The 25,705-nt window shown below is 41.7% G+C and overlaps 1 protein-coding gene across 3 annotated transcripts; it reads right to left on the bottom strand.

The window, feature by feature from the left end:
* Positions 1 to 1,113: 1,113 nt before the first annotated feature.
* wwc3 (WWC family member 3) lies at positions 1,114 to 25,008 on the bottom strand. 3 transcript variants are annotated; one of them, XM_077717792.1, is made up of 22 exons: positions 24,990 to 25,008; positions 24,557 to 24,730; positions 24,182 to 24,465; positions 16,679 to 16,788; positions 16,405 to 16,608; positions 15,519 to 15,595; positions 14,158 to 14,237; positions 11,712 to 11,841; positions 10,892 to 11,047; positions 10,765 to 10,826; positions 9,577 to 9,888; positions 9,068 to 9,157; positions 7,657 to 8,105; positions 6,575 to 6,707; positions 5,797 to 5,871; positions 5,002 to 5,094; positions 4,724 to 4,919; positions 4,511 to 4,648; positions 3,531 to 3,827; positions 3,086 to 3,460; positions 2,268 to 2,395; positions 1,114 to 1,667 (listed from the first exon to the last, which is right to left on the bottom strand). In XM_077717792.1, the coding sequence occupies exons 3-22, from the start codon at positions 24,331 to 24,333 to the stop codon at positions 1,595 to 1,597; spliced, it is 3,330 nt and encodes a 1,109-aa protein (XP_077573918.1). In that variant the 5' UTR covers positions 24,334 to 24,465; positions 24,557 to 24,730; positions 24,990 to 25,008; the 3' UTR covers positions 1,114 to 1,594. The 3 variants fall into 3 exon arrangements, with proteins under 3 accessions (XP_077573918.1, XP_077573919.1, XP_077573917.1); XM_077717793.1 differs by lacking the exon at positions 24,990 to 25,008 and having other exon boundaries at positions 3,531 to 3,698; positions 3,765 to 3,827; positions 6,575 to 6,737; positions 24,557 to 24,965; XM_077717791.1 differs by lacking the exon at positions 24,990 to 25,008 and having other exon boundaries at positions 24,557 to 24,966.
* Between the last annotated feature and the right edge of the window lie 697 nt (positions 25,009 to 25,705).

Raw genomic sequence — 25,705 nt, 5'->3', positions numbered from 1 at the left:
AAACATGGCGGCCCATATGATATCTAGTTCCAGACCTCCCACTGAGTAAAATGATATCTTTTTCCACTTGTTATTGTTTTACACTCTTCCTGACTAGCATGATGCTAACATATGCTGGGAAACACTATAGACAGGCTAACGGAAATGAGCGTCAATGTCAAGGCTTTGGTTTTTTTTTCTTCATATCATTCAAAACCGCAATGTGTGACAAGATGGCACCGGCAGATTGAGAGTCCATAAGTGAGACTAAACATCAAAAGTCACTTCCCCTCAGTTTTGAGGTGAAAAGTTGAACTTGTGCCTTGTGGTAGTGTTTTTTTCTCTCCTTTCTTTCATTTCTTACATCCCATCCTGCCCAAATCTGGCTTTTTGCATGTACCCACTTTGACAAGATTTTGAATTGTTTTGTACCGGAAACTGCTTACTTAAAAAAAAAGGTTTTAAAGACAATTATTCGACATAGCAGGACTCCACTATGCTTGTCACCGAGTTGAACAGTATAGTACGTATTGCTACGTCGCCCTCTTCTGGTCATTATTAAAATAGCTCTGGATAACATAATGGGTTAGGGTTTGGCTAGGGTTAGGGCTTGGCTAGGGTTAGGGTTTGGCTAGGGTTAGGGTATGGCTAGGGTTAGGGTATGGCTAGGGTTAGGGCTTGGCTAGGGTTAGGGCTTGGCTAGGGTTAGGGCTTGGCTAGGGTTAGGGCTTGGCTAGGGTTAGGGTTTGGCTAGGGTTTAGCTAGGGTTAGGGTTTGGCTAGGGTTAGGGTTTGGCTAGGGTTAGGGCTTGGCTAGGGTTAGGATTTGGCTAGGGTTAGGGTTTGGCTAGGGTTATCCTTTTTTTTAAATTCCATTTTCTGAACTACCTGGTGTAGTAATCAGCCAAACAACAGCAGGAAGCAAACCCAGGTGTCTTCGAGAGAAGTCCAGTGAACTAACTTCTGTTCCACCAAGTGGCTCCACTCTCCTTGGTCATCATTTGAAGGTCTTGACTACAAATACACAGAAACAAGTAGGTAAAAATGTGTCCCAACCGGGAATTGAACCCAGGCCACCTAGACGAGAGACAGGTGAGTTAACCTCAAGCTGAATTTTAAAGCCTGCTAAAAGAAAGTGCTTTAATAGTTTTATTTTCACAAAAGAGGTAACACTGCAGATGCTCATACAGATATCATTAGAAAAAAAACTACCAGAATACAGTGTTTCATCCTTATACATGAAATAATATTAATTCTTGATAACAAAAAAGGACATTTGTCATAAAAGTGGATTACAAAGTGACATTGGATGTACATACATTGCCTTTAGAAATACAAATACTCAAGTGCTATTTGTTCCAAAGCTACAAAATAGACTTTAAAAAGAAAGCGGGAAGCGGATTTTGGGTTTTTTTTGGCTGAAATTTCCTTCAAGGAAAAAAAAAAAGTACTATAAAAATAAGTTACAGTACAGTGAGAGTTGCTTTAGTGTTTTTTTTTTTTTTTACGGATTCTTCATGGCACATAAACGCCTTGTGACTTCCTTTTTTGCGGAGGAAAAAAATATAGAAAAGAGCACAAATACTTCATGTCTTCGGGGGGCGGGGGTGCCGGGGTCACACGTCGTCGGCCGGCAATGGAGGTACGTGGAGGTTGAACCTTGGTCTGGTGAAGAAAGCCATCTTCTCTCTGTAGACAAAAAAAACAACAACAAAAAACAACAAAAAGATGCGATTAATCAATTAATTTGTTCAAATTTGCATTAAAAAAAATTATAATAAGAAAAATATAAAAGATTCAAAGAATAAGTTAATTTGTTCAAATTTTCATCAAAAAAATATTCAATGAATCAGTTAATTTGTTCAAATTTGCATAAAAAAAATTATAATAAGAAAAATATAAAAGATTCAATGAATAAGTTAATTTGTTCAAATTTTCATCAAAAAAAAGATTCAATGAATCAGGTAATTTGTTCAAATTCGCATAAAAAAATTGATAACAAGAAAAATATAAAAGATTCAATTAATAAGTTAATTTGTTCAAATTTGCATCAAAAAAATATTCAATGAATCAGTTAATTTGTTCAAATTTGCATAAAAAAACCATGCGCCCCTATCGGATAATACAAGAACTACACATTTTAAAGAGAATTCCTTATTTTTTTTATACAATGCAGCTTTCTTCCCCGGGCCGTACCAAACCACCAGACGGGCCGGATCCGGCCCGCGGCCGTATGTTTGACACCCCTGACCTAAGTACTAGCAGCCTGTAAAAGGGTTTGCAATTGACCTGAAAGTGTGAACGGGAAGGGGTTCCTTGTGGCCGTGGCCCCTCAAGTGCAGAAGCTCTTTGGACGCCTTGCGTAGCCGCCTGCCCACTTCTTCCTCCTGACGCTGCTCGCGCTCGCTTTGCCCCGCCTACAATTCAAAAAAAAAAAAACACACACAATGTCAAGCCAAGTCAATAAACTGTTTGATAATGTATGCCACTCTTTTACACAGCCATTAAATGATGGATAATCAACTATATTTCATGTGGGTTGGATCATTTTAGATATAATATATTGCATTTTTTTAAAATAAATGTATTAAAGATCCTGAATATTTCGTTTTTTTAATAGATCTAAAACAATGTTTATTTTAACTTTATATTTTTAGATTTTACCAAAATGATTTTTGAACTAAAAACTAAGAAAAATGGATTAAAAAATGACTGATTGATTTAAAAGGGAAATCAGCAAATGTAATATACACTACTACACTTTTAGATTTAATATTTAGATTTTTTTTAAATAAATGGATTAAAGGGCCTGAATATTCAGTTTTTTATAGATCTAAAACAATATTTATTTTAGCTGTTTTTCTATATATTTTTAAAATTTTCAAAATGATTTTTGAACTAAAAACCAGAAAAAAATGATTAAAAATGCCTATTATTAATTTAAAAGGGGTAAAATCAGGAAATATAATATACATCTATACTCTTCATTTGAATTTGATCCTAAAACAGAAAATCGGCACTCATGATTGACTTACCCGGACCGCACAAAATAATGCGGCGGGCCACATTTGGGCCCCGGGCCGCCACTTTGACACACGTGCTCTAACCTGTCTGTGGGCTTCTCTGAGCAGGCAGCGGAAGCGCTCGTCTCTCAGGGCCCAGTGGGGCAGCTCGCCGTGGTGGTGGAGGTGCGATGCGGAGGCAGCGTTGGCGCTAACGTTGGCGCTAACGTTGGCGCTAACGGGTTCCTCCAGCCTCAACTTGAGCTCTCGGAGGGCCCCCAACTCCTCGCCCAACTGCCTCTGGCGTGTGCGGCAAGCCTGGAGGTCCAGCTCCAGGTCCAGCGAGGTGCGCGCGGGGCGCTCGACCAGCGACGAGTGGCACGACTGCTGCTTGTAGCGCAGAGTGCGGCGCTCCAGCGTGTTGCGCACAAACGGCGACTTCTTGGGGAGCGTGGAACTGTCGCTGTCGCTGCGGTACAACTGCCAAAAACCCACAGAACTCGCCTTTGTCAGTTTTGGGGGGGTTCCCGTGGCAACCACGAGGACTCACCCGGCAGACGTATTGACTTCGAGCCCCGGGTGAGAAAGTCTGCGATCGCACGATGCCGCCGCCACGCATGAATGGCGCCGCGTGTCCCCAGCGGGCGCCGCCCCTTTCCTTGCCACGCACTCGAAGCGCCTCGGGAAAGTGGCCCTCCGTCATGGTGGCTTTCTCCACCTGTCGGGAAGACGGAAGGGTGTCATGTGGGGAGGGCGGTCGGTCAGTCGGCGGGCGCCACCTGACCTTCGGCGCCCTCGACGGCGTCCGATCAGAGTCCGGGTCGCCGCGAGATGACGGGGCGTTCTCCTGGTACACAAACACAAACACAAAGCTCAGATTAGTATTTGTTTGTTTATGAAAAAAAAAGAGGAAAGCATGTCAATGTATCTTAGAGATGGGCAAACTACGGCCCGCGGGCCACATACGGCCCCCGCTAGGCTTTTTAAACCGGCCCGCCGGCGTTGTACAAATGTTTTTTTTTTGTTTTTCCCCCAAGATGGCGCTGTCACAGTGGCAGGAGCTGTGTCCACACTTATTTGTTTTTGGTGTTTTACAGCCCTTTTATCTTTTTTTTAAAATGACATTTTAATATTTCTTAATACATTCCTTTTTACTTTATACTTTGTACTTTATACTTTTCACTTGTATGATGAGTAAGGAGTATGTTAATACTTTTCTTATTTGTTTTTGGTGTTTTACAGCCCCTCTATCTTTTTTTTTAAATGAAATTTTAATATTCCTGAATACATTCCTTATTACTTGACTTTGTACTTTATACTTTTTACTTGACTGATCCGGTTTTATCTAAAATGTCTGTATTTTCACCCTCTACAGTCACACCAAAATTTCCCAAATACACGACGAATAAAGTCATCCAATCAAAAATGCCTTCCATCAAATCCTACCTCATTAAAATTCAATTTTTTGTGTGTATTACCAAAACCAGAAACCCCCAAAAAATGGACCCTTGACAAAACCGCCATGGTTACCGTGGCTCTAGCTCCGTGCTCGTCTTCGGGCCTCCGCTGTCTGTGAGGCTCCGCCCCCCCGAACATCTGGACCCTCAGCCAATGGTAGACCATCTCGGCGCTTCCCTCGCAGTCGGCCAGTCCCACCTGCGCTTGACCCTGTGCGCAAAAAAAAAACAAATCCTTAAAAGCTAAATTCCAAGGTCTGGATCTGGGTTCGAGTCCACCACCTACCAGGAGCTCCTCCTGGGCTTGCGGTCCGAGCGAGCAGAGTGACAACTGCAGGGCGCAGGCGGCCAGCGCCTCCCCCGGGACGGGCACGCGGAAGCCTTCGTTGAAGCTGATCTGGGTCTGCGGTTCCAGCGCCGTGCAGCAGTAGAAGGCGCAGGCTCGCCCCGAGTCCGCCGGGATCAGGTGAACCTTCACGAAGCTGCGGATAGAAAAATGGCCACCCGTTCGCCAGGTCGGGTTCGGGGAAAGTCCCAGTACAAGGGGGGGGGGGGGGGACTTACACTTTGTAGCCGTCTCTAGTGAGGGACCTGCTGCTGCTCAGGTTCTTGAGCTGGAGAAGGTGGAGCCGAAGGGATTGTGAGGCCGATTCCCACCTAAAATGGCAGTAAAATAGGAAAAATTTGGACTGGGAACCACCAATGACCATGATGGGATGTTTTCCCTTCTTAATGGCAGTAAAAACTAGAGAGAAAAATAATAAAAGCCGACAAATATTGTAAATTATGAAGTGAAAAGCCAGTAATTCATCTGTTTTGTATGTGTTTGGTAGCATCTCGTTGAAAAATACGTGTCAGTGACATAGTATTTACAAATAGGTAATGCTTTACTGCCACCTTGTGGAGTAAGTAAGTATGTCCATCCTTATATGATTCAAATTCTATCACAGTTGCGGGATTATGTCTTAAAAATACAACTTGAATTATATAAAATATGAAAAATATATACTTAAATTTGTTCAATGATAACGTAAAAGAATCATATGACATAATTCCTTAAATGACCTAAGCATTTATAGCATAGCCTAGCATACCCTAACCTAATCTACCAATTCAAATAAAATACATACTGTTCTAGGCTGTCCTTAAAATAATGTAGCATAGCATAGCAAAACAACTCTAAATAAATTCATAATCGTTCAACATAACTGAATTAAATAATTAACTACTTAGACCTATAGCATTGGATAGCCTAGCATAGCCTAAAATACTCAACGAGCATATCTAAATAAATCACTACTTAAAAACTTGTAGCATAGCATGGCATAAAATATAAAAATCTGAAAAGTAAAAACTTACAGCAGTCCAAGCTGGATTTGCGTGGGTTCACTTGTCTGTTCCCTCAGGTAGGACATTTCCTCAGATTCCTCCGCCCTTGCACACAAAAAAAAATTAAAACGTTTATAAAATGTTTGTTTCTTAATGTCCGGGCAATGATTACAAAAATTTTCCGTGCTAACTTTTTAAAAATACAATCACTGTGTTATAAAATAAAAATACAAAACAGCTTCAAGCTAACAGTAAAAACATTAACCGTATTTTCCGGACTATAAATTGCATTTTTTCCATACTTTGGGACTAAAACATATAAATATATATTTCTAACCGTATTTTCCAGGCTATAAATTGCATTGTTTTTTCCATACTTTGTCTGGGACTGCAACTTATATATTATTTTTAACCATATTTTGTAGACTATAAACTGCATTTTTTCCATACTTTGTCTGGGCCTGCGACTTATACATGTATTTTTTAACGGTATTTTCTGGACTATAAATTGCATTTTTTCCATACTTTGCCTGGGCCCTGCAACATACATATGTATATTTTTTAAACCGTATTTTCCGGACTATAAATTTCATTTTATCCATACTTTTCCTGTGCCTGCGACTTATACATGTATCTTTTAACCGTATTTTGTGGACTATAAATTGCATTTTATCCATACTTTTCCTGTGCCTGCGACTTATACATGTATCTTTTAACCGTATTTTCCGGACTATAAAGTGCTTTTTCCCCCCCATTTCCTCAAGGTTTAGCGTGTTAGCATCGGTAAAGGGTGGTGGGCGTGACTCACCTCCTTCCCCAGGCTTCAAAGACGCCGCTGTCGGTGGCCAGCGCGTCCTCGGAGACGCCGCCGCCGCCGCCGGCCGAGACCCTCCGGCTCCTGCGGCTGCTTCGGCTGCCGCTGTTGCCGCGCAAGGTCACTCCTGCGCGTGACACTTGGTGGTGAGTGCGTGCTAAATGTTGACACGGGACTTGTTTTAACACGTCTACGTTAGCCGAAGCGCTGATGTTAAAATTGAATGGACATACATTGCATGTCAATTGATGGGGACGTGTCACTCATCTGGATTGACAGCTATAAACCTTTTTTGGGGGGATTATTATATCGTATTTTTAGAATTATATCACTTTTGGATTGCACATTTTAGATGACTATTATAAAAAGTATGTGAAGAGAATGTTGTACTAGAAAAAACTCAATAAAATAGCAAAATATGTCATGTGTATACAGTATCTATTGTAAGCATGTGTACTGTTTATTACTTTTTGTAATAAAAACCCATAGGGGTGTTAAGTGTTTGTTTTTAATTTTATTTTAGGGTTCAAATATGTATACTTCTAATTTTGAAATAGTATATATTTAGTGGTTTAAAAAACAAGAAGAATATTATTTTTTAGGACTTTTTAAAATGTAAAAATCAATACCAAATGTTACCAAGATAAGAATATTTACTGTTGCTATGCAAATATATATGTAGGAATATATAATTTGTATATATTATTTTTATTGATTGATTGATTTAATTTATTAATTGATTTCTTTCTATGAATGTATTTTTATTGTGTTGTTTTATTTATTTATTTTTATTGTTTTTTGTATTTGTTTATTTAATTCTTTATTTTTATTGTATTTTTTTATTTAATTATTTGTTTATTTTCATTGTACGTTTTTCATTTATTTATTTAATTATTTATTTATTTGCTTTGTATTTATTTATTTATTATTATTATTTTAAAATAAATAGACATCTAAACTAAAAGGAGGTTCACAAAAGAGAATCTGGACAATTTGTAGGTCAAAAAATGTGTGTCAACAATATAATATAATAATATAATGTGTTAGCTAAATAGTATCAATTGATTGTGACTTACCGGTGGAGTTGAACACCCCCTGAGAGGCGGAGTCTCGGGCGGCCATCCCGCGTCCCGCTTGGTCCATGTACTCGTCCGTCATCTGCGTCAGGGGACACTCCTGGGGGGCCGCCGGATAGGCCGTGTCCATGGGCGAACTGGGCGGCGACAGGGACGACAGCGAGGAGCGCGACGACAGCGAGGCCAACGACTGCGGCGTGTCGTGGGAGCGCTTGGGTCTGCCGGTGGCCACAGGCTCCGCCTCCGGGGTTGGAGGCGCCACCACCGCCGCCGCCGAGCGGAGGTGCGGGTCCGGGGGCTCGTCGGGGCGCTCGTACGGCGGCGCGCCGTAGATGTCGCTGAAGCTGATGGAGCTGAGGGAGCCGCGACTGGACGCCAGCGAGCCGCGACTGGACGCCAACGAGCCGCGGCTGCTGCTGGACGACACCGTCAGGGAGCTGGCTGATAGGCTGAGGTGAAAAAACAAAAGGCAAAAGATAAGAAACGGCTCATGTTTGGGAGATTTTAGCCTCTTTGACCTAAGCTAAAGGGCCATAACAGCAAAAACAAACAAGAATGCTAGGGCTAATCGCCATTAGCTTTTAGTATAGCACAGGGTTGGGCAAACTTTTGGGCCCGGAGAGGGGCCACATTGACTTTAAAAATGTGACAAATGGGCGCGGTCAGCACAAGATACGATAACATATAAAAAAGTGCATCCGTTACAGTATTTTCACGACTATAAGGTGCACCGCATTATAAGGCGCACCCTTAATGAATGACATTTTTCCATATATAAGGCGCACTGTATTATAAGGCGCACTGTCTATTTTAGAGAAAATTTCAGACTTTCATGTGCGCCTTATAGTCGTGAAAATCGGTAATTGCTATCGACTTCAGCCATTGTTGATGTTTTGGATTTTTTTTGTATAAAATCTTGCAGTGGGGGAGGAGCTATATGATGGAAGATTTTGTAAACTAAGATGGCATCTGCATATTTAACAGTATTGAGTATTCAGTTTTCAGGCCTTTGTGTTTTTTTTTTTCAATATCCGACAGTGGTGGTTTTTCGTTTTTGGTTTTCAGTTTTTTTCCATATATAAGGCGCACTGGATTATAAGGCCCACTGTCTATTTTGGAGAAAATGTAAGACTTTTAAGTGCGCTTTATAGTCGTGCAAATACGGTACATATGAAACATAAAGAGAAAAAAAAGTACTCAAATATTAACATTCTCATCACTCATCATTAAAGTATAAAGTACTAAGTCAAAAGGAATGTATTAAGAAACATTAAAATGTCATTTAAATAAAGATGGAAGGGCTGTAAAACAGAAAAAAACAAATAAGAGTGGACACAGCTACTGCCACTGGCTAACGTGTAACGGCGCCATCTTGGGGAGAAAAAAGAAAAGAAAAGAAAGCAAAAGGTACCTTTTGAGCTGAGAGTGAAGATAGGTGGTGATGCGCGTGGCCTCCTCCAGCTGCCTCAGTAGCACGTTTCTCTTCTCTTGCTGAAGGAGCCTGGACGCAAACATTTGACATTTGATGAAAAAAAAATGATTACAAGTAGTTTACCGTCCGTAGATTGAATTGATATGTCAGCACAAATGCTAGGGTTTAACACAGGGGTGTCAAACATACAGCCCGTCTGGTGGTTTGGTACGGCCCGGGGAAGAAAGCTGCATTGTATAAAAAAAATATGAATTTTCTTTAAAATCTGTAGTTCTTGTATTATCCGCTAGGGGCGCAGTGTTTTCGTACGGGCAGACAACATGAATTGACATTTATTTATGTTCTTATGTTATTCTCTTGTTCATAATATATTGTTCATAATGTAAAAAGAAAATTCTGTTAATAAACATTTTGATAATTCACTCATTCTTTGCACTAATTATTAGTATTAGTGACTAATACAAAAGTGGAAAAAAGTGTCGTCTAACCTCTGATTGGCTCCTTGGGTCTGCGTGCTGTGCGCCCTCTGCACTTCCTCTTCCAGCCGGCGGCGTTCCTCCTCCAGCCGCAGGAGCGCGTCGGGCCCGGCGGGCTCGGCGTCGGGGTCGGCGTTGGGGTCGGGATCCGACTCGGGACGGCGGCGGGCCTTCTCGTGACGCTTGCTGACGCTGATGATGTCGTGTAGCAGCGCCTCCTTCTCGCGCAGCAGTTGCACCAAGTCTCGGTCGCGGTCGGCCTCGGCTCGGCCCGACCAGCTCTCGCCGTCCAGTTGGGCCAGTTGGTGCCGGATGCTCTGGACCCTGTTCGCCCCAAAAAAAAAAGTGAAATCAATAACGTACGTAAGGGGGGGGGCGAATCCGTTCAAAGGGTACTCGGACGCTTGCTCGCTGGACGTTTGGTCGCCTGGACGTTTGGTCGCCCAGGTGAATACAATTTTGAGAGCTGGTTTCAACATTACTTAGTTATTAAACAATACTTGGATATTAAACAATACTTGGATATTAAACAATACTTGGATATTAAACAGTACTTGGATATTAAACAGTACTTGGATATTAAACAGTACTTGGATATTAAACAATACTTGGATATTAAACAATACTTGGATATTAAACAATACTTGGATATTAAACAATACTTGGATATACAATAGTACTTAGATATTAAACTACTTAGATATTTAACTACTTAGATATTAAACTACTTAGATATTTAACTACTTAGATATTTAACTACTTAGATATTTAACTACTTAGATATTTAACTACTTAGATATTTAACTACTTAGATATTAAACTACTTAGATTTTAAACAGTACTTGAATATTAAACAATACTTGAATATTAAACAATACTTGGATATTAAACAATACTTGGATATTAAACAATACTTGGATATTAAACAATACTTGGATATTAAACAGTACTTGGATATTAAACAGTACTTGGATATTAAACAATACTTGGATATAGAATAGTACTTAAGAATTAAACTACTTGGATATTAAACAATACTTGGATATAGAATAGTACTTAAGAATTAAACTACTTGGATATTAAACTACTTAGATATTAAACTACTTAGATATTAAAAAGTACTTAGACCAAACGTCCGGGCGACCAAACGTCCCGTCGACCAAATATCCGGTCAGAGTTCAAAATGTCGGTGCGACTCACTTCTTTTTGGCCTCCTCGTACTGCCAGTTGACTTTGACTTTGTCCACCGGTTGGGACGAGTCCTGCATAAACAAAACGGAGCTCGTTTCAAAGTACCGATGATGGGGGGGAAGCGAAAGAGCGCCACCTCTCCCGCAAAGACATCCGTCTGACAGGCGGCGTCGGAATAGATGGGCTGATGGTCGGCCGGAGCGGCGGCGGCGGCCCCGCCTCCGACGCCGCTGTTGACCGCCTCGCCGTCGCAAAGGCTGCTCTGGAAGTTCATGGTCAGCTTGGCCAGACTCTGTCACCACAAAATACTGAATTAGCCTGAATATAAGACGACCTCTTCTTTTAAAATACTCCAATTTGAGAAAAAAAGACACTTTGGAGACCAAATTCAACTTTTTACAATATTTTGGAGCAAAATAAAGTCATTTCATACTGTCCTAAAATCTATATTTGGCAGAATTGGATTGAAGATGATTCTTTTAAAATAGCTATGATTGTATTGTTAAAAATAGTACAATCCATTTTGACATTTTTGTTTAAAAATTTCACTCATTCTTTCATTTATTCTCTTAAAATGTTCAAGCCTAATTTTGTCAATACTACATGATCATCAAAACACGACTATAAGGCGCACTTAAAAGTCTTCAATTTTCTCCAAAATAGACAGTGCGCCTTATAATCCAGTGCGCCTTATATATGGGGGGAAAAACAGAAAACCAAAAACGAAAAACCACCACCACTGTCGGATATTAAAAAAAACACAAACGCCTGAACTGAATACTCAATACTGTTAAATATGCAGATGCCATCTTAGTTTACAAAAATTTCTCCAAAATAGACAGTGCGCCTTATAATACAGTGCGCCTTATACATGGAAAAAAATGTCATTTATTGGGGGTGCACCTTATAGTCGTGAAAATACGGTAAGTATTTATTTTCTTTTATTTTTTGTTTACCTGGATGAGGTCCTGCCTCTCCTTCTCGCCGGCGCTGATGGTCTTCTTGATGCTCCGCAGCTCGCTGAAGATGGCCTGCGCCTCGTCCAACTTGTAGTTGGTCTGACTGCACGACATCTTGCGGTCAATCCTGGAAAAAACAATTAGCAACAGCTTAATAATGTTGCAAAAAAAAACATTTTTTTGTAGTTTAAGGGTTGAAACAAAACAAAACAGCACACATTTGTGTTTTTTGGACTGTTACATTTTGAGTATAGCTCTCAAGAAAAAACATTAAATCATATAAATTGTTTCTGATTCATGCATTGGACCCCTAGCTCAAAATTTAAATTCTATAACAATAAAAACTATAACAATAATTGGTATTGCCTGCCATACCATGTTTCGTTTTACCACCATAAAATGTATACATACTTTGTTCAATATACATAGATACATTACTTGAAAAAAAGTGACTAATTAATGTATTTTTTTCTGTTAAATAATTAATTTTTAAACAGGCATCATGGCGGGCAACTACTTAGCACAGTCACTAAAAATGACAACTCAGTTTACAGAATTTAGGCTTAAAAAGGTAAAAATCTTCCAATAAATGATTAATTTACCCACTCATTTTTAAAAAAATATTTTTAAAAAATACTATACTAGCAGTACGGAGCAGTAGTGGTTAGCACATATGCCTCGCAGTTGTGAAGTCGAGGGTTTGATGCCTGCTAGCCTCGGTTTTTGAAAAAACTTGAAAAGGAGAGACGGGGAGAGGGGTAGGGTGCCCAGAGAACACACACACACATAAAAAAACACCCGCACACACCCACACAGAGCCACACACTCCCACCCCTTGACGCAAAGCCCGGCACGTGTCCGCCTAGCTCGCCACAACCCGCTTTCTTTACGGGCCTTCAACAGTAGGTAGCGTTGAGACGGGCAGTGGGCAACAAGACTGGCTTTGTTCAAGATGCCCCACCCCCCCAACCAACCAAAAGGGGCGGGGAGTAGAAAGGGGGCGGAGTGTGGGGTAGGCCCACCAGAAAAAAAGGAAAAAAATGGCATACTAGGAGTGTTAAGTTATACATTCCGAGTGTGAACTCATAATTCAAGAATGGCGTGTGGTTTAAGGGGCATTAGGGGGAAAAAAAAAAAAAAACAAGGCGGCATTTTAGAGGAATTAAGCGGTATTTTTGTCATTTTATGAATTTGGCAAAAATTTAGTTTCACTAGAAAAATAGATTGAAAAAAAACTTTGAATGGAAAGGCAATGACATCAAGAGAGTTCAATGAGTTCAGGACTAAATGTCCAATTCATTTGAAGTGGGGAGGCTGGCAGAAAATGAAAAGAACATTGATAAAAGCCAATATGAAGTCAAAGTTTTAGGGAAAAAATTTGTGAATAATCTCTCAATGCAAGAAAAATGAAATAAAAAATGAAAAATGAGGTTGAAATTGAAAAATAAATATAGAAAAAATCATTTTAAATTGAGGAGAGTAAAAAAAAAAAAACTTTGCCTTGACAGCCAATCAGAAAAAATATTTTAAATTGAGAAAAGTAAAAAAAATAAGAAAATAAATAAACTTTGCCATGACAGTCAATCAGAAAAAATATTTAAAATTGAGAAAAGTAAAAAAATAATAATAATAAAATAAACTTTACCATGACAACCAATCAAAGAACCCAGAAAATCCCTAAAAATTTGAATAACTTAATCCCAGGGACGCCCATCTAGCTCATTCGCTGCCACCCTCCCATTTCAAAAAGATTTGGACGTCATGCACCGTCAAGGGCAGCTGATACGTACACACAATAGGTTTGTGTGTGTGTGTGTGTGTGTGTGTTGGGGGCCTCTTTACAGGTTATTCTGGGATGGTCTGCAGTTGTTGTGTACTACATGTGGCAGATAAGCCAGTCAGGAAGCGCAATGGAATTTGCTGGCAGATCGCCGTGCGGCACCGAGGAGGAGGAGGAGGAGGAAGACCCCCAGAAGCAAAGCCCCCCCTCTCCCCTTCCAACAACGCAGCCGCTTCCTCTCTCCTTGGCGGCCTGGCCTGGCCTGCACTCCACTGGTGCATCCTCTTCCTGAGGTGGAGCCCCACTCTTATTTATTTATTTAAAAAAAAAAAAAAAAAAATTCTCTTCCCGTCCTGCGGAGGCAGCGCCTCACTTTCTCTCTCGCGAATTACGCCCAAGCAAAAAAGAGGAAAAAATCCGTGGTGGCAAACTCAAATTCAAATGACTTTTTTAAAAAACAAAAATAGATTTTAACCATTAATAAAAACCAAATATGACCTTATAAACATATCAGTCCCACAAATATGGCGTTTATGCGAGAAAACACCATACTCATTTAAAAAGAAAATCCCTCCCAAAACCTTTTTCCCAACAGGATGGAAAGAAGGGGAAAGGAAAGGGTGGCGACCGACCATAGGAAGGGTGTCGGCGGGGTACACTCACTCTTGGAGGGTCTCCACGCCCATTTCCTTGTACTGCAGCTCCTGCCTCACCTGGGCCAGCTCGTGTTTTAGCCTGGAGAGCTGCCAAAAGACAACCGGATGAGGACAAGGGGACAAGGGGTGGGGGACGGACAGACTTGGACGGATTGACGGGGTCACCCATTGAGCTTCCTCTCAACGTGCACAGTCATCATGAGGCTAACCACAAGTTCCACTTTCCGTTTTTTTTCCCCCACTCGGCCCTTCAAAGGTTACTCGGACGTTTTGGTCGCCCGGGACGTTTGGTCGCCCGGGACGTTTGGTCGCCCGGGACGTTTGGTCGCCCGGGACGTTTGGTCGCCCGGGACGTTTGGTCGCCCCGGACGTTTGGTCGCCCCTGACGTTTGGTCGCCCGGGACGTTTGGTCGCCCGAGACGTTTGGTCGCCCGAGACGTTTGGTCGCCCGGGACGTTTGGTCGCCCGGGACGTTTGGTCGCCCGGGACGTTTGGTCGCCCGGGACGTTTGGTCGCCCGGGACGTTTGGTCGCCCCGGACGTTTGGTCTTCCGGGACGTTTGGTCGCCCGGGACGTTTGGTCGCCCGGGACGTTTGGTCGCCCCGGACATTTGGTCGCCCGGGACGTTTGGTCGCCCGGGACGTTTGGTCGCCCCGGACGTTTGGTCGCCCGGGACGTTTGACAACAAGACAGAATTTACTGTTGAAATCTACTCTCAAAATTATATTCATGAGTGGGAGAGTTTAATATCTAAATATCTACTGTTGAAACTAACTCTCAAAGTTATATTCACCAGGGCGACCAAACGTCCGACGACCAAACGTCCGGTCACGCCCCCAAAGGCTTATTTTGTTGGCTAAAACCGTCAATATTTGACACAGACAGGTGCCATTTTGGATCTAACTGTTATTTTTAGCCCAAAAAGTTCACTTACTGGTCGCCATTGATGGCGCTAGACGTCCAATCTATTGTGAATGGGAGGGGAGAAAGAAGCCACATCTTGGACATCTTAGGTTCAAGGGAATTGGACATCTATTGTCGTCAATGGCAGGCAGTTTGTGGATTTTTGGGTCACTTACAGGTCACTTGCTGTACTTTTTGGATAATTGCCTATTCATTTTTGAAGGGGGATTTCCGGGCTATTTCCTGTGAGTTGTTCACTTTCTGCAGATTTTTTGGGGGGCATTTTAAGGTTCCTCATTGGCTGCCGTGGACGCTAACGCTAAGCTACAAAGTCAGGCCGAGTGGGTAAACGTGAGCCGTCTGGCCTCTGGGTGACCCTTTGACGGCGGTGAGCTCATCCTCGGGGTATCCTGCCGGGGCGCCGGAGCACCGCCCCCGCATTGTTCTCCCGTTTGTGGGACTCACCCGTTCTCGCCTGCAGGCCACTTCCACTTTGATTTGGTCGGGGTCGTATTTGGCGCCGGAGGACGAGCCGGAGTGCGCTGTGGACACAAAACGTCAAAATACACATTCAGTGCAATTTGAGATACAAGGAAACATTTTGGAGGACATATTTATCTTTTTAAGAACATCTTTCCCATCGTAATTCCCTGGTGTAATGTCTCTATGAGCACTGGGCGGAGCCTGGCATTTTTTCTAGTGTTTTTTCAGTCAGTGCAGAAGGGCGGAGCTTGTTCGCTAATACGACAGGAGTACATACTACTTCTCGTTGGCGTTATCCTATTGTGGGGACATTTGTGTGCGTTATTTTCTGAATATTTTGAAGGCAAGACAAAAGTAAATAACCCTTGATAGGTTACATATGAAAGTCAGGATGGAGGCGGGGCCAATAGAGCCAACCCAAGAGAAGGAAGGTACATAAACAATGTCAAACAAAGTTAGAATTAAGTTAATGTAAGGTTGGATTAAATGTTTTTTTGAGTGTCTGCATTATAATCCAAGTTCATTTATATTTGTTTGTTATGTTACAAGCGCGTTGCCATGCCAAAAATCTCCCTACCTCTAAATTCGTCTAATTTTAGTACTATTAAACACATTTTAGTACTATTAAACCACTAGTTATTAGCCACTTTGTTCATAGATGGCGAATTAGAACAAATTAAAATATTTTTCCAATCCAATAATCTGTTTTTGTTGGTTTTTTTCAGAAGGTTGGAACCAATTAATTTCATTCGAGTTCATTTCTATGGGAAACGTTCATATGAGTTACAATTAAATCACAATACGAGACCAGTACGGTATTACGCTCCCAGATAGGATTAACCCCGCCCCTAAAAAAAGTACGCCTCACCGCTGCTAGCAACAGAGCGGCTATCCTCGGAGAGCTCGTGGAAAAGCAACATCTCCCGCTGGGCCAACTCCAGCCGCTGTTGCTTGACCAGGTACATCTCCTTCTTGGCTCGGAGGGCCTCTTGCGCCACCACCAGGTACTCCTTCAACATGCGTTCTTGTTCCTGCCGCCATTGCGTGCGGGGGTTCTCGATCTGGGTGGTCTCTGGGAAAAGGGGGAGGGGGGTGGGTGTACAGTCAGACAGGGAGGGGGTCCGGCGATGGCGAGCACTTACTGTTGATGTGATCGATGTAGTACACGCCCACTTGTTGGTCGTAGACTTCCTCCCAGCCGAGTGGAAGTTCGTCTCCCACGCAGTCGGCGAAGGTCAGCGGTTTGGTGATCCTAAAACACATGTTTAGGGTACTTATGGGTCACTTGAAGGAAGTTTTGGATCATTTTTGTAGTGATTTGAAGGATGTTTAGAAATGCTTGTTGTTTATTTGTCGGTTTATGATGGTTTTGGGGGGTTTTCGGGTGGGTTTCTGTTGGTTTGAGGGCATTTGAGGTTTGTTATTAACTGATTGGTTGACAGTGAAGTAGCCATTTTGGGGTTGGGGTAGTTTAAGGTTTCGTATGAAGTCGTTGGTAAACATTGGGGGCGCCATTTTGGGTTTGAGGGCATTTTAATGCACTCGTTGGTTGATGTTGAAGGCGCCATTTTGGGTTTGAGGGAAGTTTAAGGTTCCTTATTTGGTCGTTGGTTGCTATTGAAGGCGCCATTTTGGGTTTTGGGAGAATTTAAGGTTCCCTATGAACTCATTGGCCAACATTGAGGCGCCATTTTGGGTCTGAGGGCATTTTAAGGTTCTTTATGAAGTCATTGGTCAACATTGGGGGGCCATTTTGGGTCTGAGGGCATTTTAAGGTTCTTTATGAAGTCATTGGCCCACATGGGGGGCGCCATTTTGGGTTTGAGGGAATTTTAATGAACTATTTGGCCGACATTAAGGTAGCCATTTTGGGTCTGAGGACATTTTAAGGTTCTTGATTAACTATTTGGCCAACATTGAAGGCGCCATTTTGGGTCTGATGGCATTTTAAGGTTCCTGATGAGCTATTTGGCCGACATTAAGGTAGCCATTTTGGGTCTGGTGGCATTTTAAGGTTCATTATTCAACCTATTGGCCAACATTGAAGGCGCCAATTTGGGTTTGGGGGTTAATTTAAGGTTCTTTAATAACTCATTAGCTGACATTTAAGGAGGCGAATGAACCAATCACACAATTCGAAAAAACATCCGCTTTTGTGACAAAAATAAAAGCATTTGGCCAAAACCGGACCGCTCTCATCGCCTTGAACGGTCGCGTGTCAGTCACGTGATTGACAGGTGAAAGTGTACGCGCCCAGACGACAAACAGTTGATATGTTGGAGTGTTTGTCAAAGGTAAACACACACTCGACGCTGGCTCAAACACCCCCGTGTGCGCACACAGCCGCCAACACGCGAAGGAGGAGGACCAACAACGCCAGTCAAATAAGTCAGAAAAAAATTCCAAGCGCTCATTCAGGACTTCTTGCCACACATTCCAACAAGTCCCACTTGTCACTCAAATTCTCCCGTCAAGACGACAAAGTGCGTTTTACACACGCTGAGCTTGCGCAATGACAAGTTTGACCGGGGGTGCTCAAAGTGCGGCCCGCGCACCGTCGTCGGTGGTACTTTGGCAAAATATGGAATGACATACTCGAAAAGAGCCACAACTGATTTTTGATCAAGACCTGTTCAGTTGTATTTAACTTCAATGACTTGGCATTTAATGTTTAGACTTTTATGAATATGTTATAAATCTATATATTTTTTGTCAAAATATTTTATATATTTCAATTTAATGTCTTCTCATTTTTTTGTATTAAAAGATATGTATATAAATATATATATATATATATATATATATATATATATATATATATATACTTTTTTTGTCAAAATATTTTATATTTTTTAATTGAATGTCTTCTCATTTTTTTGTATTAAAAAAAATATTTTTTTGGGGGTCAAAACATTTAATATTTTCGAATTTAATGTTTTCTCATTGTTTGTATTAAAAAAATTATGTATATATGTTTTTAACATGTTTTTTTAAACAGTTTGTTTACATAGTTTTGAAATGTAGTTTTTTTTAAATTTCGTTTTTATACGTGACTTTTAGATTTCGTTTTACTGGCGTCATTTTTTAAGGTCGTTTTTATAACACAGTTCTTTAACAGTTTTTAATATAGTTTTTAAATTAAGTTTTTTTTAACACAGTTCTTTTACATATTTTTTCACATTTTTGACAGTTTTTTAAACAGTTTTTAAATTTAGTTTTGAAACTTAGTTTGGGGAAAATGTAGCTTTTATAACGTAGTTTTTTTTAACATCACAGGACTCAAGGAGACAAACATAGCTAGGAATAAGTTAGCATACAATTAGCCTAGCAAGCATGTTTTTGGGCTCATCAGAAAACCCATTTAAGCCCAAAGTCAGAACATGCCAACACCCCACCTGGCATCAAACCCTCGACCCCAAAACTGCGAGGCCGACGCGCTAACCACTCTACCACCGCGTCTTTGCGTTTCCCCGTCCGTCCGTGTTGGACGGATGGCTAAATCCCACGTGAGCGAGCGCCAGCGACATTCCTCGCAAACTTGTTTTCACATTTCTTTTTTAAACACACAATGGCATCGGGAGGCCGGCACCACCGCGTGCCTTTTCGCAGGGTGGTGGGGGTGGGGTCGGGCAGGTGCTTTTTTTCCGCCTGGATTATTCGCCGCAAAACGCCCGGGGGAGGCGGGGCACGCCGATCTAGCGACGTTTCTCACGCCATCGTCGCCTGTCGTCGGGCAAAAAGTGGCAGATGAAGGATGGAAATATCCTCCCGGTGGATTATTCTAGAATTAGCCAATGTCTTTTGATCACTAAATATATATTTGAGGCAGCTGGTTGGCTAATTTCGGTAATGTGCATTGGAATTTGTATGTCCATTTATTCGTTTTTTTAGATTGAAGAAAACCAGTGAAAACTTCTAACAAATACAAAAAAAAAAATCATAAAAATCGGGCCCCATTTTCCTGTGTCAAAGTGGCGGCCTGGGGGCAAAATGTGGCCCGCCGCATCATCTTGTGTGGCCCAGGAAAGTCAATCATGAGTGCTGACTTTCTGTTTTAGGATCAAATTCAAATGAAGAGTATAGATGTATATTACATTTCCTGATTTTACCCCTTTTAAATCAATAATTGTCATTTTTTTATCCATTTTTTCTGTGTTTTTAGTTCATAAATCATTTTGTAAAATCTCAATATATTTTAAAAAAGCTAAAAGAAACATTGTTTTAGATCTATAAAAAAACGGAATATTCAGGGATTTTAATCCAGTTCTTTTAATCAATTTATATAAAAAAAAATGTAAATAATATATCTAAAAATGGTCGCCGCCTGTCACCATGACGACCGGGCGCGAGGCATAAGCGAGCCCGACGTCTTGTGATGGCGGAACAAAGCTAACATTCTCATGCGTCGTGATTGGGATCTGCGGCCGCCGTTTTTTTTTTTTCCCTCTCGGGACGTTGACGTCGCGCCGCAACGATGACAACAACAAGAGAAAGACATTTCTCCAGGAATGCTATGCAACAAATGGAAAAAAAAATGTCTTTTTTTGATAAGGATAAAAATAAAGGGAAGCTATTCCTGCTTTGAAATATATTTTTCACAACTTATACAAAATCAATTAAATTTACTTAATTAGTTTTGAAAAATGCTTATATATATAGATATAGATATAGATATAGATATAGATATAGATATAGATATAGATATAGATATAGATATAGATATAGATATAGATATAGATATATATATATATATATATATATATATATATATATATCAAATTCATAAAGCACAAACAAATTAGTCCCACAAAATGTGTATATATACAATTTGAAAAAGGGACCAAAATGGTTATCCTACACAGATAAATATACACATGCCCATTAATTATTAAGTATCGCCCCTCCCTTAAATAAATCCAATCCAAACTAAACCCCGCCCCCTCCCCACCAGTACGCATAGGGAAAAGTCAGCATGAAGCCGAATAAAGGCGGGCTTGAGCCAGCGCATGTGAATAAGCAATCCCCCCCGCCCCCTTCTAGAATAATTCAATTTGCCATGCTTTGTGCCCCCGGCATAATAACCTCCCCCCCCCTTTGCCCGGCGTGGGGAGGGCTTGCATAACCCAGCTAATAAAGGAGGCCCGTCGGGACGGCCGACGGACACGTGGGAAATTCCCCCGCCCCCCCTAATGCCCCCCCCTTCTGACGCGTCGTCTGGGGCCGCCAGCTAGCTCGGGAGCGCGGCCCGCGGGCGTTAGCGTTCTAGACATGCCGAGCGTGACGCTCATTCCAACGCCGGGGAGGACAAAGAAAAGAAAACAAAGTTAGCTTCCGACCCACGCAGGAGTAAAAATGGAGTCAAGTTGAGGAGGCGTGGCTTAGTTTGTGTGGGTTTTGTGTGGGGTTTATCTCTAAATTCAGCTATAAAAATGCAGATATAAGTGATGTTATTGTAAAGGGATTTACAGCTACTGTTAAATAACATTTATGTTTCTTATGTTTGTTGTTATTCTTACAAAAAAAGCCAGGGGGGAGGTCTCAAGATGTCGCTCGCTTTGGTCTTGTTGTTGTTGTTGGGGGAGGGCACGGACTAAAATTTGATTTGTGAACCAATTGGAATGACATTCATTCATTTTCTGAACCGCTTTATCCGCACTAGGGTTGCGGGGGGTGCCGGAGCCTATCCCAGCTGACTTGGGGTCAGAGGCGGGGGACAACAGCCTGAATTGGTGGGCAGCCAATCACAGGGCACCAGGAGACAAACAATTTAGAGTGTCCAATTAGCCTAGCGTGTATGTTTTAGGAATGCTGGAGGAAAGCAGATTACCCAGAGAAAAGCCACACAGGGAGAACATGCAAAGTCCACACAGGTGTTTTGTTTTTGAAAGCGGAAGGAAATATTTCCAAGTTGCACTACGACTTCTAAGAATGCGTTTTGAAGTGGCGCCAAAGAGCAGACGAACGGGCTAGCTAGGAATCCCGTCTGCGTTGGCCAGGAATCCCTTTTTCGCACGCGAGTCCAATTTTTCACGACACGCCACGAGACGTGGCCGGCGTCCAGCCCGCCGCGACCAAACTTGAACCCGGCCGGCCGCGTCACGACATTGCCAATTATGCCCACCCGGCCGGCCGGCCGGCCCTCAATGGCTCTTGTGTTGTTAGCCGACGGGTCAGTCAGCAGACTGCTGCCTCGTCAGGAGACCGATCCCGCTCCCTCTCCCTCCTATCTCTTTAGCCATGTCGCGCCTTTAATTCTCTCGTCGTACTGTGATTAATGACAGCATTTTTTTATTTTTTATGTATTGTCGCAGCAGTTGTAGTAGTAGTATGGGATTGTGTCAAAATCCACCATATTAAGAGGTACTACTAATCGTAGCAATGTGTTATAGTTACACTAGATGGAGCTGAGCTGTAGTAGTAGTAGCAGCAGCAGTGGTAGTTGTTGTAGTAGTAGTGGTAGTTGTTGTAGTAGTAGTGGTAGTGGTAGTAGTAGTAGTGGTAGTAGTAGTAGTGGTAGTAGTAGTAGGGGTGGTAGTAGTAGTAGGGGTAGTAGTAGTAGGGGTAGTAGTAGTAGTAGTGGTGGTAGTAGTAGTAGTAGTGGTAGTAGTGGTAGTAGTAGTAGTGGTGGTAGTAGTAGTAGTGGTGGTAGTAGTAGTGGTGGTTGTAGTAGTAGTAGTATTGGTGGTTGTAGTAGTAGTAGTGGTGGTTGTAGTAGTAGTGGTGGTGGTGGTTGTAGTAGTAGTTGTTGTAGTAGTAGTAGTTGTTGTAGTAATAGTTGTTGTAGTAATAGTTGTTGTAGTAATAGTTGTTGTAGTAATAGTTGTTGTAGTAATAGTTGTTGTAGTAATAGTTGTTGTAGTAATAGTTGTTGTAGTAATAGTTGTTGTAGTAATAGTTGTTGTAGTAATAGTTGTTGTAGTAATAGTTGTTGTAGTAATAGTTGTTGTAGTAGTTGTAGTAGTAGTAGGGGTTGTTATACATCCAGTAGGTGGCGCTGTAGTCGTTATAAAACAACTAGATAAGGCATACTGCTAGTAGTAATAGTAGAAGTTGTAGGAGTCGGGTTATATAGCTGGAGCTGTAGTAGTAGTAGCAGTGGGGGGGTTACAGATACACTAGATAGAGCTGTTGTAGTAGTCTTATATATATCTATATATATATGTGTTTGTGTGTGTGCACTGATGAAATGTAAAGTCAATGCATGCTGCTAATAGTCACGCAAGAGTAAATGCTAAAAGAATGTTTGGAATTTTCACCATCCGCCTTTTTATGCCGTCGAGGGTCACGGGGCCGAGCTGAGGTCTCTGAGCTCAGCTGACTTTTGCGTCAGTACGAGGTGAGACGTACGCCCGCCCCGCCCCGGACCCATCACCCGTCCGTCCGTCAATCGGCCCATTGACACGCAAACATTCAATGTGGTATCGGGGAAAGGTCACGTGACCAAACCATTCATTTCACATTTCATAATATCTGTGGGGTGGCTAATGCTAACATTTAACTAACATCCTTTAACTTTCAGAAACAAACAAAGCAATTATTCGACATATAGGTAGAAGAATCCTTTAAATGAAAGACACATTTCCCAACATGAAATAATGTAGCGTGTGCGTCATTTCCCACTACAAGGCTGAGTAACAACCCATTAAAAAAGTTGCATTCCCATGTTTAACATCTGCGCCTGTCGTGTTTTTACTCGGCGATTTATTGAAATGTCAGCACGGGGAGGCATTCCTCCGCCGGATACGTCTATGAATCACTTCGCAAATAGTCGGCGAACAAAAAAATACAAAAAAAATGATGATGGGGCAAAAAACCTGGCAGAAATCAGGTTTCTGGAATCTGGATTGGCGCATTACTTCTGCATTCCCTTGGTTTGAATCACCCGTAACAAGACTGCGGAATCAAACTCAAATCCTCATGTTTCACCGTTCATTTACAGAAATCTGATCCGTAAATCGGACGCCTACGGTCGTCGATTTGAGGGAAATAATGGTGTTTACGTTAAGATATTTGAGGTATTTTGATTGTAGCGTTAGCGCTAAATTGGAAGCGTTTTTGACCCAAAGCTAGCATGGTTTTTCTCCGTTTCATGGCTCTGAAATGGAGGTGAATTCCCGTTCCCAAGCGGAGGCGCGCATCCTCCTCGCCACTTTTCCCAGCGGCACGACTTTAGCCACATTCCTGACATATTTTCGCCCGGATTTCTGGGAATTGCAGTTTTGACGGGCCCCCCGTTTAAACACTGGCGTTTCGTCGGGGCTGAAAAAGTATCGGTGAGACTCAAATGACAATTTGTGAGTTGAAAAACATTGGAATGTTGGAATGTTTAAGACTGGAAGTCATAAACAAAGACTTTTGTTGGGAGGGGATGTCAAATGAACAAGTTATGAAGGGGAAAGGTTGGCTAACAATAGTGTTTAAGGGGCAGAATTAAGAAAAAAATAGAGCTAGGGGACGTAAAACACAAATATAGGAGTGAGTAAAAACGTTCAAAACACGGCACACAATAAAAAACGTATAAAAAAAACAATTTCATGATAGCGCTTTCGTCCCTTAAAATTAATTTTAAGGGTGATAAAAGTCACCAAATCCCCTTGTTTAAAGCATCATTGTCATTCCAGAAATACTTGAAATAACTGGCTTACCTATCTCGAGGGTCTATCCATGAAGTTTGCCTGGTGTTATGGTCGATAAAAAAGACTCTTCCGTCGTAGTCTCGGGCTTCCTCCCAGCCGGCAGGTAGCGGGAGCTCGGAGCTCTCACGCCGCTTGCCGCTGCCTCCGCCCGGCCACGGCATCGCGGCGGGCCGCCGCTGGAGAGCGGAGGGCTCCAGCCCCGTTGCTTCTTTCCTCCCTTCGTCGTCGTCGTCTTCGTCGTCGTTGTTGTTGTCTTCTTTCACGCTCTCCCCTGTCTTTTCTTTACCACATTACTAGCCAAAAAAAGTGAAAAGAAACAAGTTTAGGGGGGTTGACGAAGAAAACGGCGGTTGCGGTGCTAGCGGCAGCGGCGGCGACTCTTACGGTGCTCTCTCCTCCATGTTGGCCTGCTCCCTCCGCCACCATGTTTCATTCCTCCGTGTCCTTATTCGGGCTCGGGGCGGATTTGCATAAACGGACGGACGTGCGGGGCGAGTTTGGGCCCTCCGTCCAATCCCCTCCTCTTGTCTCCCTTTACGTGTCCACATTAAAGCTCCACTTTGAGAGGAAAAAAGTTTTTTTTTTCTTCCATTTTTCCAAGTCGGTAGCTTGATTTCATTGCGGCTAATCACGGTTCACAAGTTATTATTTCTATACCAAACTGTTTGTTTACGACGTTTAACGCAAGTTATTTCACTTATCTGGTTATTTAGTTGAGTCTTTTTGCTTGTTTTATCCAATTTATGTCAAGAGAGTTAAAAGTTTTCCCTCGTACAACTTTAAAAGTTTGGATTCGGTTTTAGTTGTAATATCTTACCTCCATCTTGCGCACATGTTGTGCATTACAGCGTCTATTTGTTCGCCGTTTGATGACGTCATCACGCGCGACGTTTTGTCGTTCATAAACAGACTCCTAATAAACATAAATAAACATATTTGTTTCAAATGGGTATCTATTCAACATAACATTATTTAATTTGGCTTATCTATATGTATGTTTTTATATTTCATAATTGATTGGGATTGTTTTTTTGTGTATTGTTCAATAAAAATAAGCAAATAAAGTTTTTTTATTGCTCTGTAAAGACGTGGATTTTATTTGCAATTTAAAAATGTGAATTATAGAAAATTCAGTCTATTTTTCGAATTATCTTACACATTTAAAAATGATTAATTTTATCACTAATATTTTTTTTAAATATCAATACTCATATGAGGAGTAAGGATTGTATTATGTCAATAGAAAAATACAAACTTACCTTGAATACACTTATTTATTCACCCAAATAACGTACTTATTTACTGATTCAAACCTGTCCAATCGTATTGACACAATTAGTACATAATGGCAGCCATAGAAGTCCAAGTACAAATGCGTCGGATGAGTACTATTGACTAAATCCCATAAAATTCCATCAGAAGGACAAGAACGAGGCCACATTTCATTGAGCACTGTTCCAAAGTATTTGTACTCGATTACTACCCACCACTGGCCTCGTGCGCGTGTCTGCGTCATCAGCCCAGCGTTTGTTT

Source organism: Stigmatopora nigra, chromosome 5, assembly GCF_051989575.1.
Source record: "Stigmatopora nigra isolate UIUO_SnigA chromosome 5, RoL_Snig_1.1, whole genome shotgun sequence".
In the NCBI taxonomy this organism is placed as follows: domain Eukaryota; kingdom Metazoa; phylum Chordata; class Actinopteri; order Syngnathiformes; family Syngnathidae; genus Stigmatopora; species Stigmatopora nigra.
Note: the sequence above shows the minus strand (reverse complement) of the source record. Positions and strands in the feature narration are given on the sequence as shown.

Coding starts and splice junctions, on each gene's coding strand:
- wwc3 (XM_077717792.1), bottom strand. CDS start 24,333: ATGCCGTGGCCGGGCGGAGGCAGCGGCAAGCGGCGTGAGAGCTCCGAG. Junction 11,842..14,157: donor GGCGTGGAGACCCTCCAAGA/GTGAGTGTACCC, acceptor TGTTTTTTCCAG/GATTGACCGCAAGATGTCGT. Junction 3,828..4,510: donor AGCACGGAGCTAGAGCCACG/GTAACCATGGCG, acceptor TTTGTGTACCAG/GAGAACGCCCCGTCATCTCG.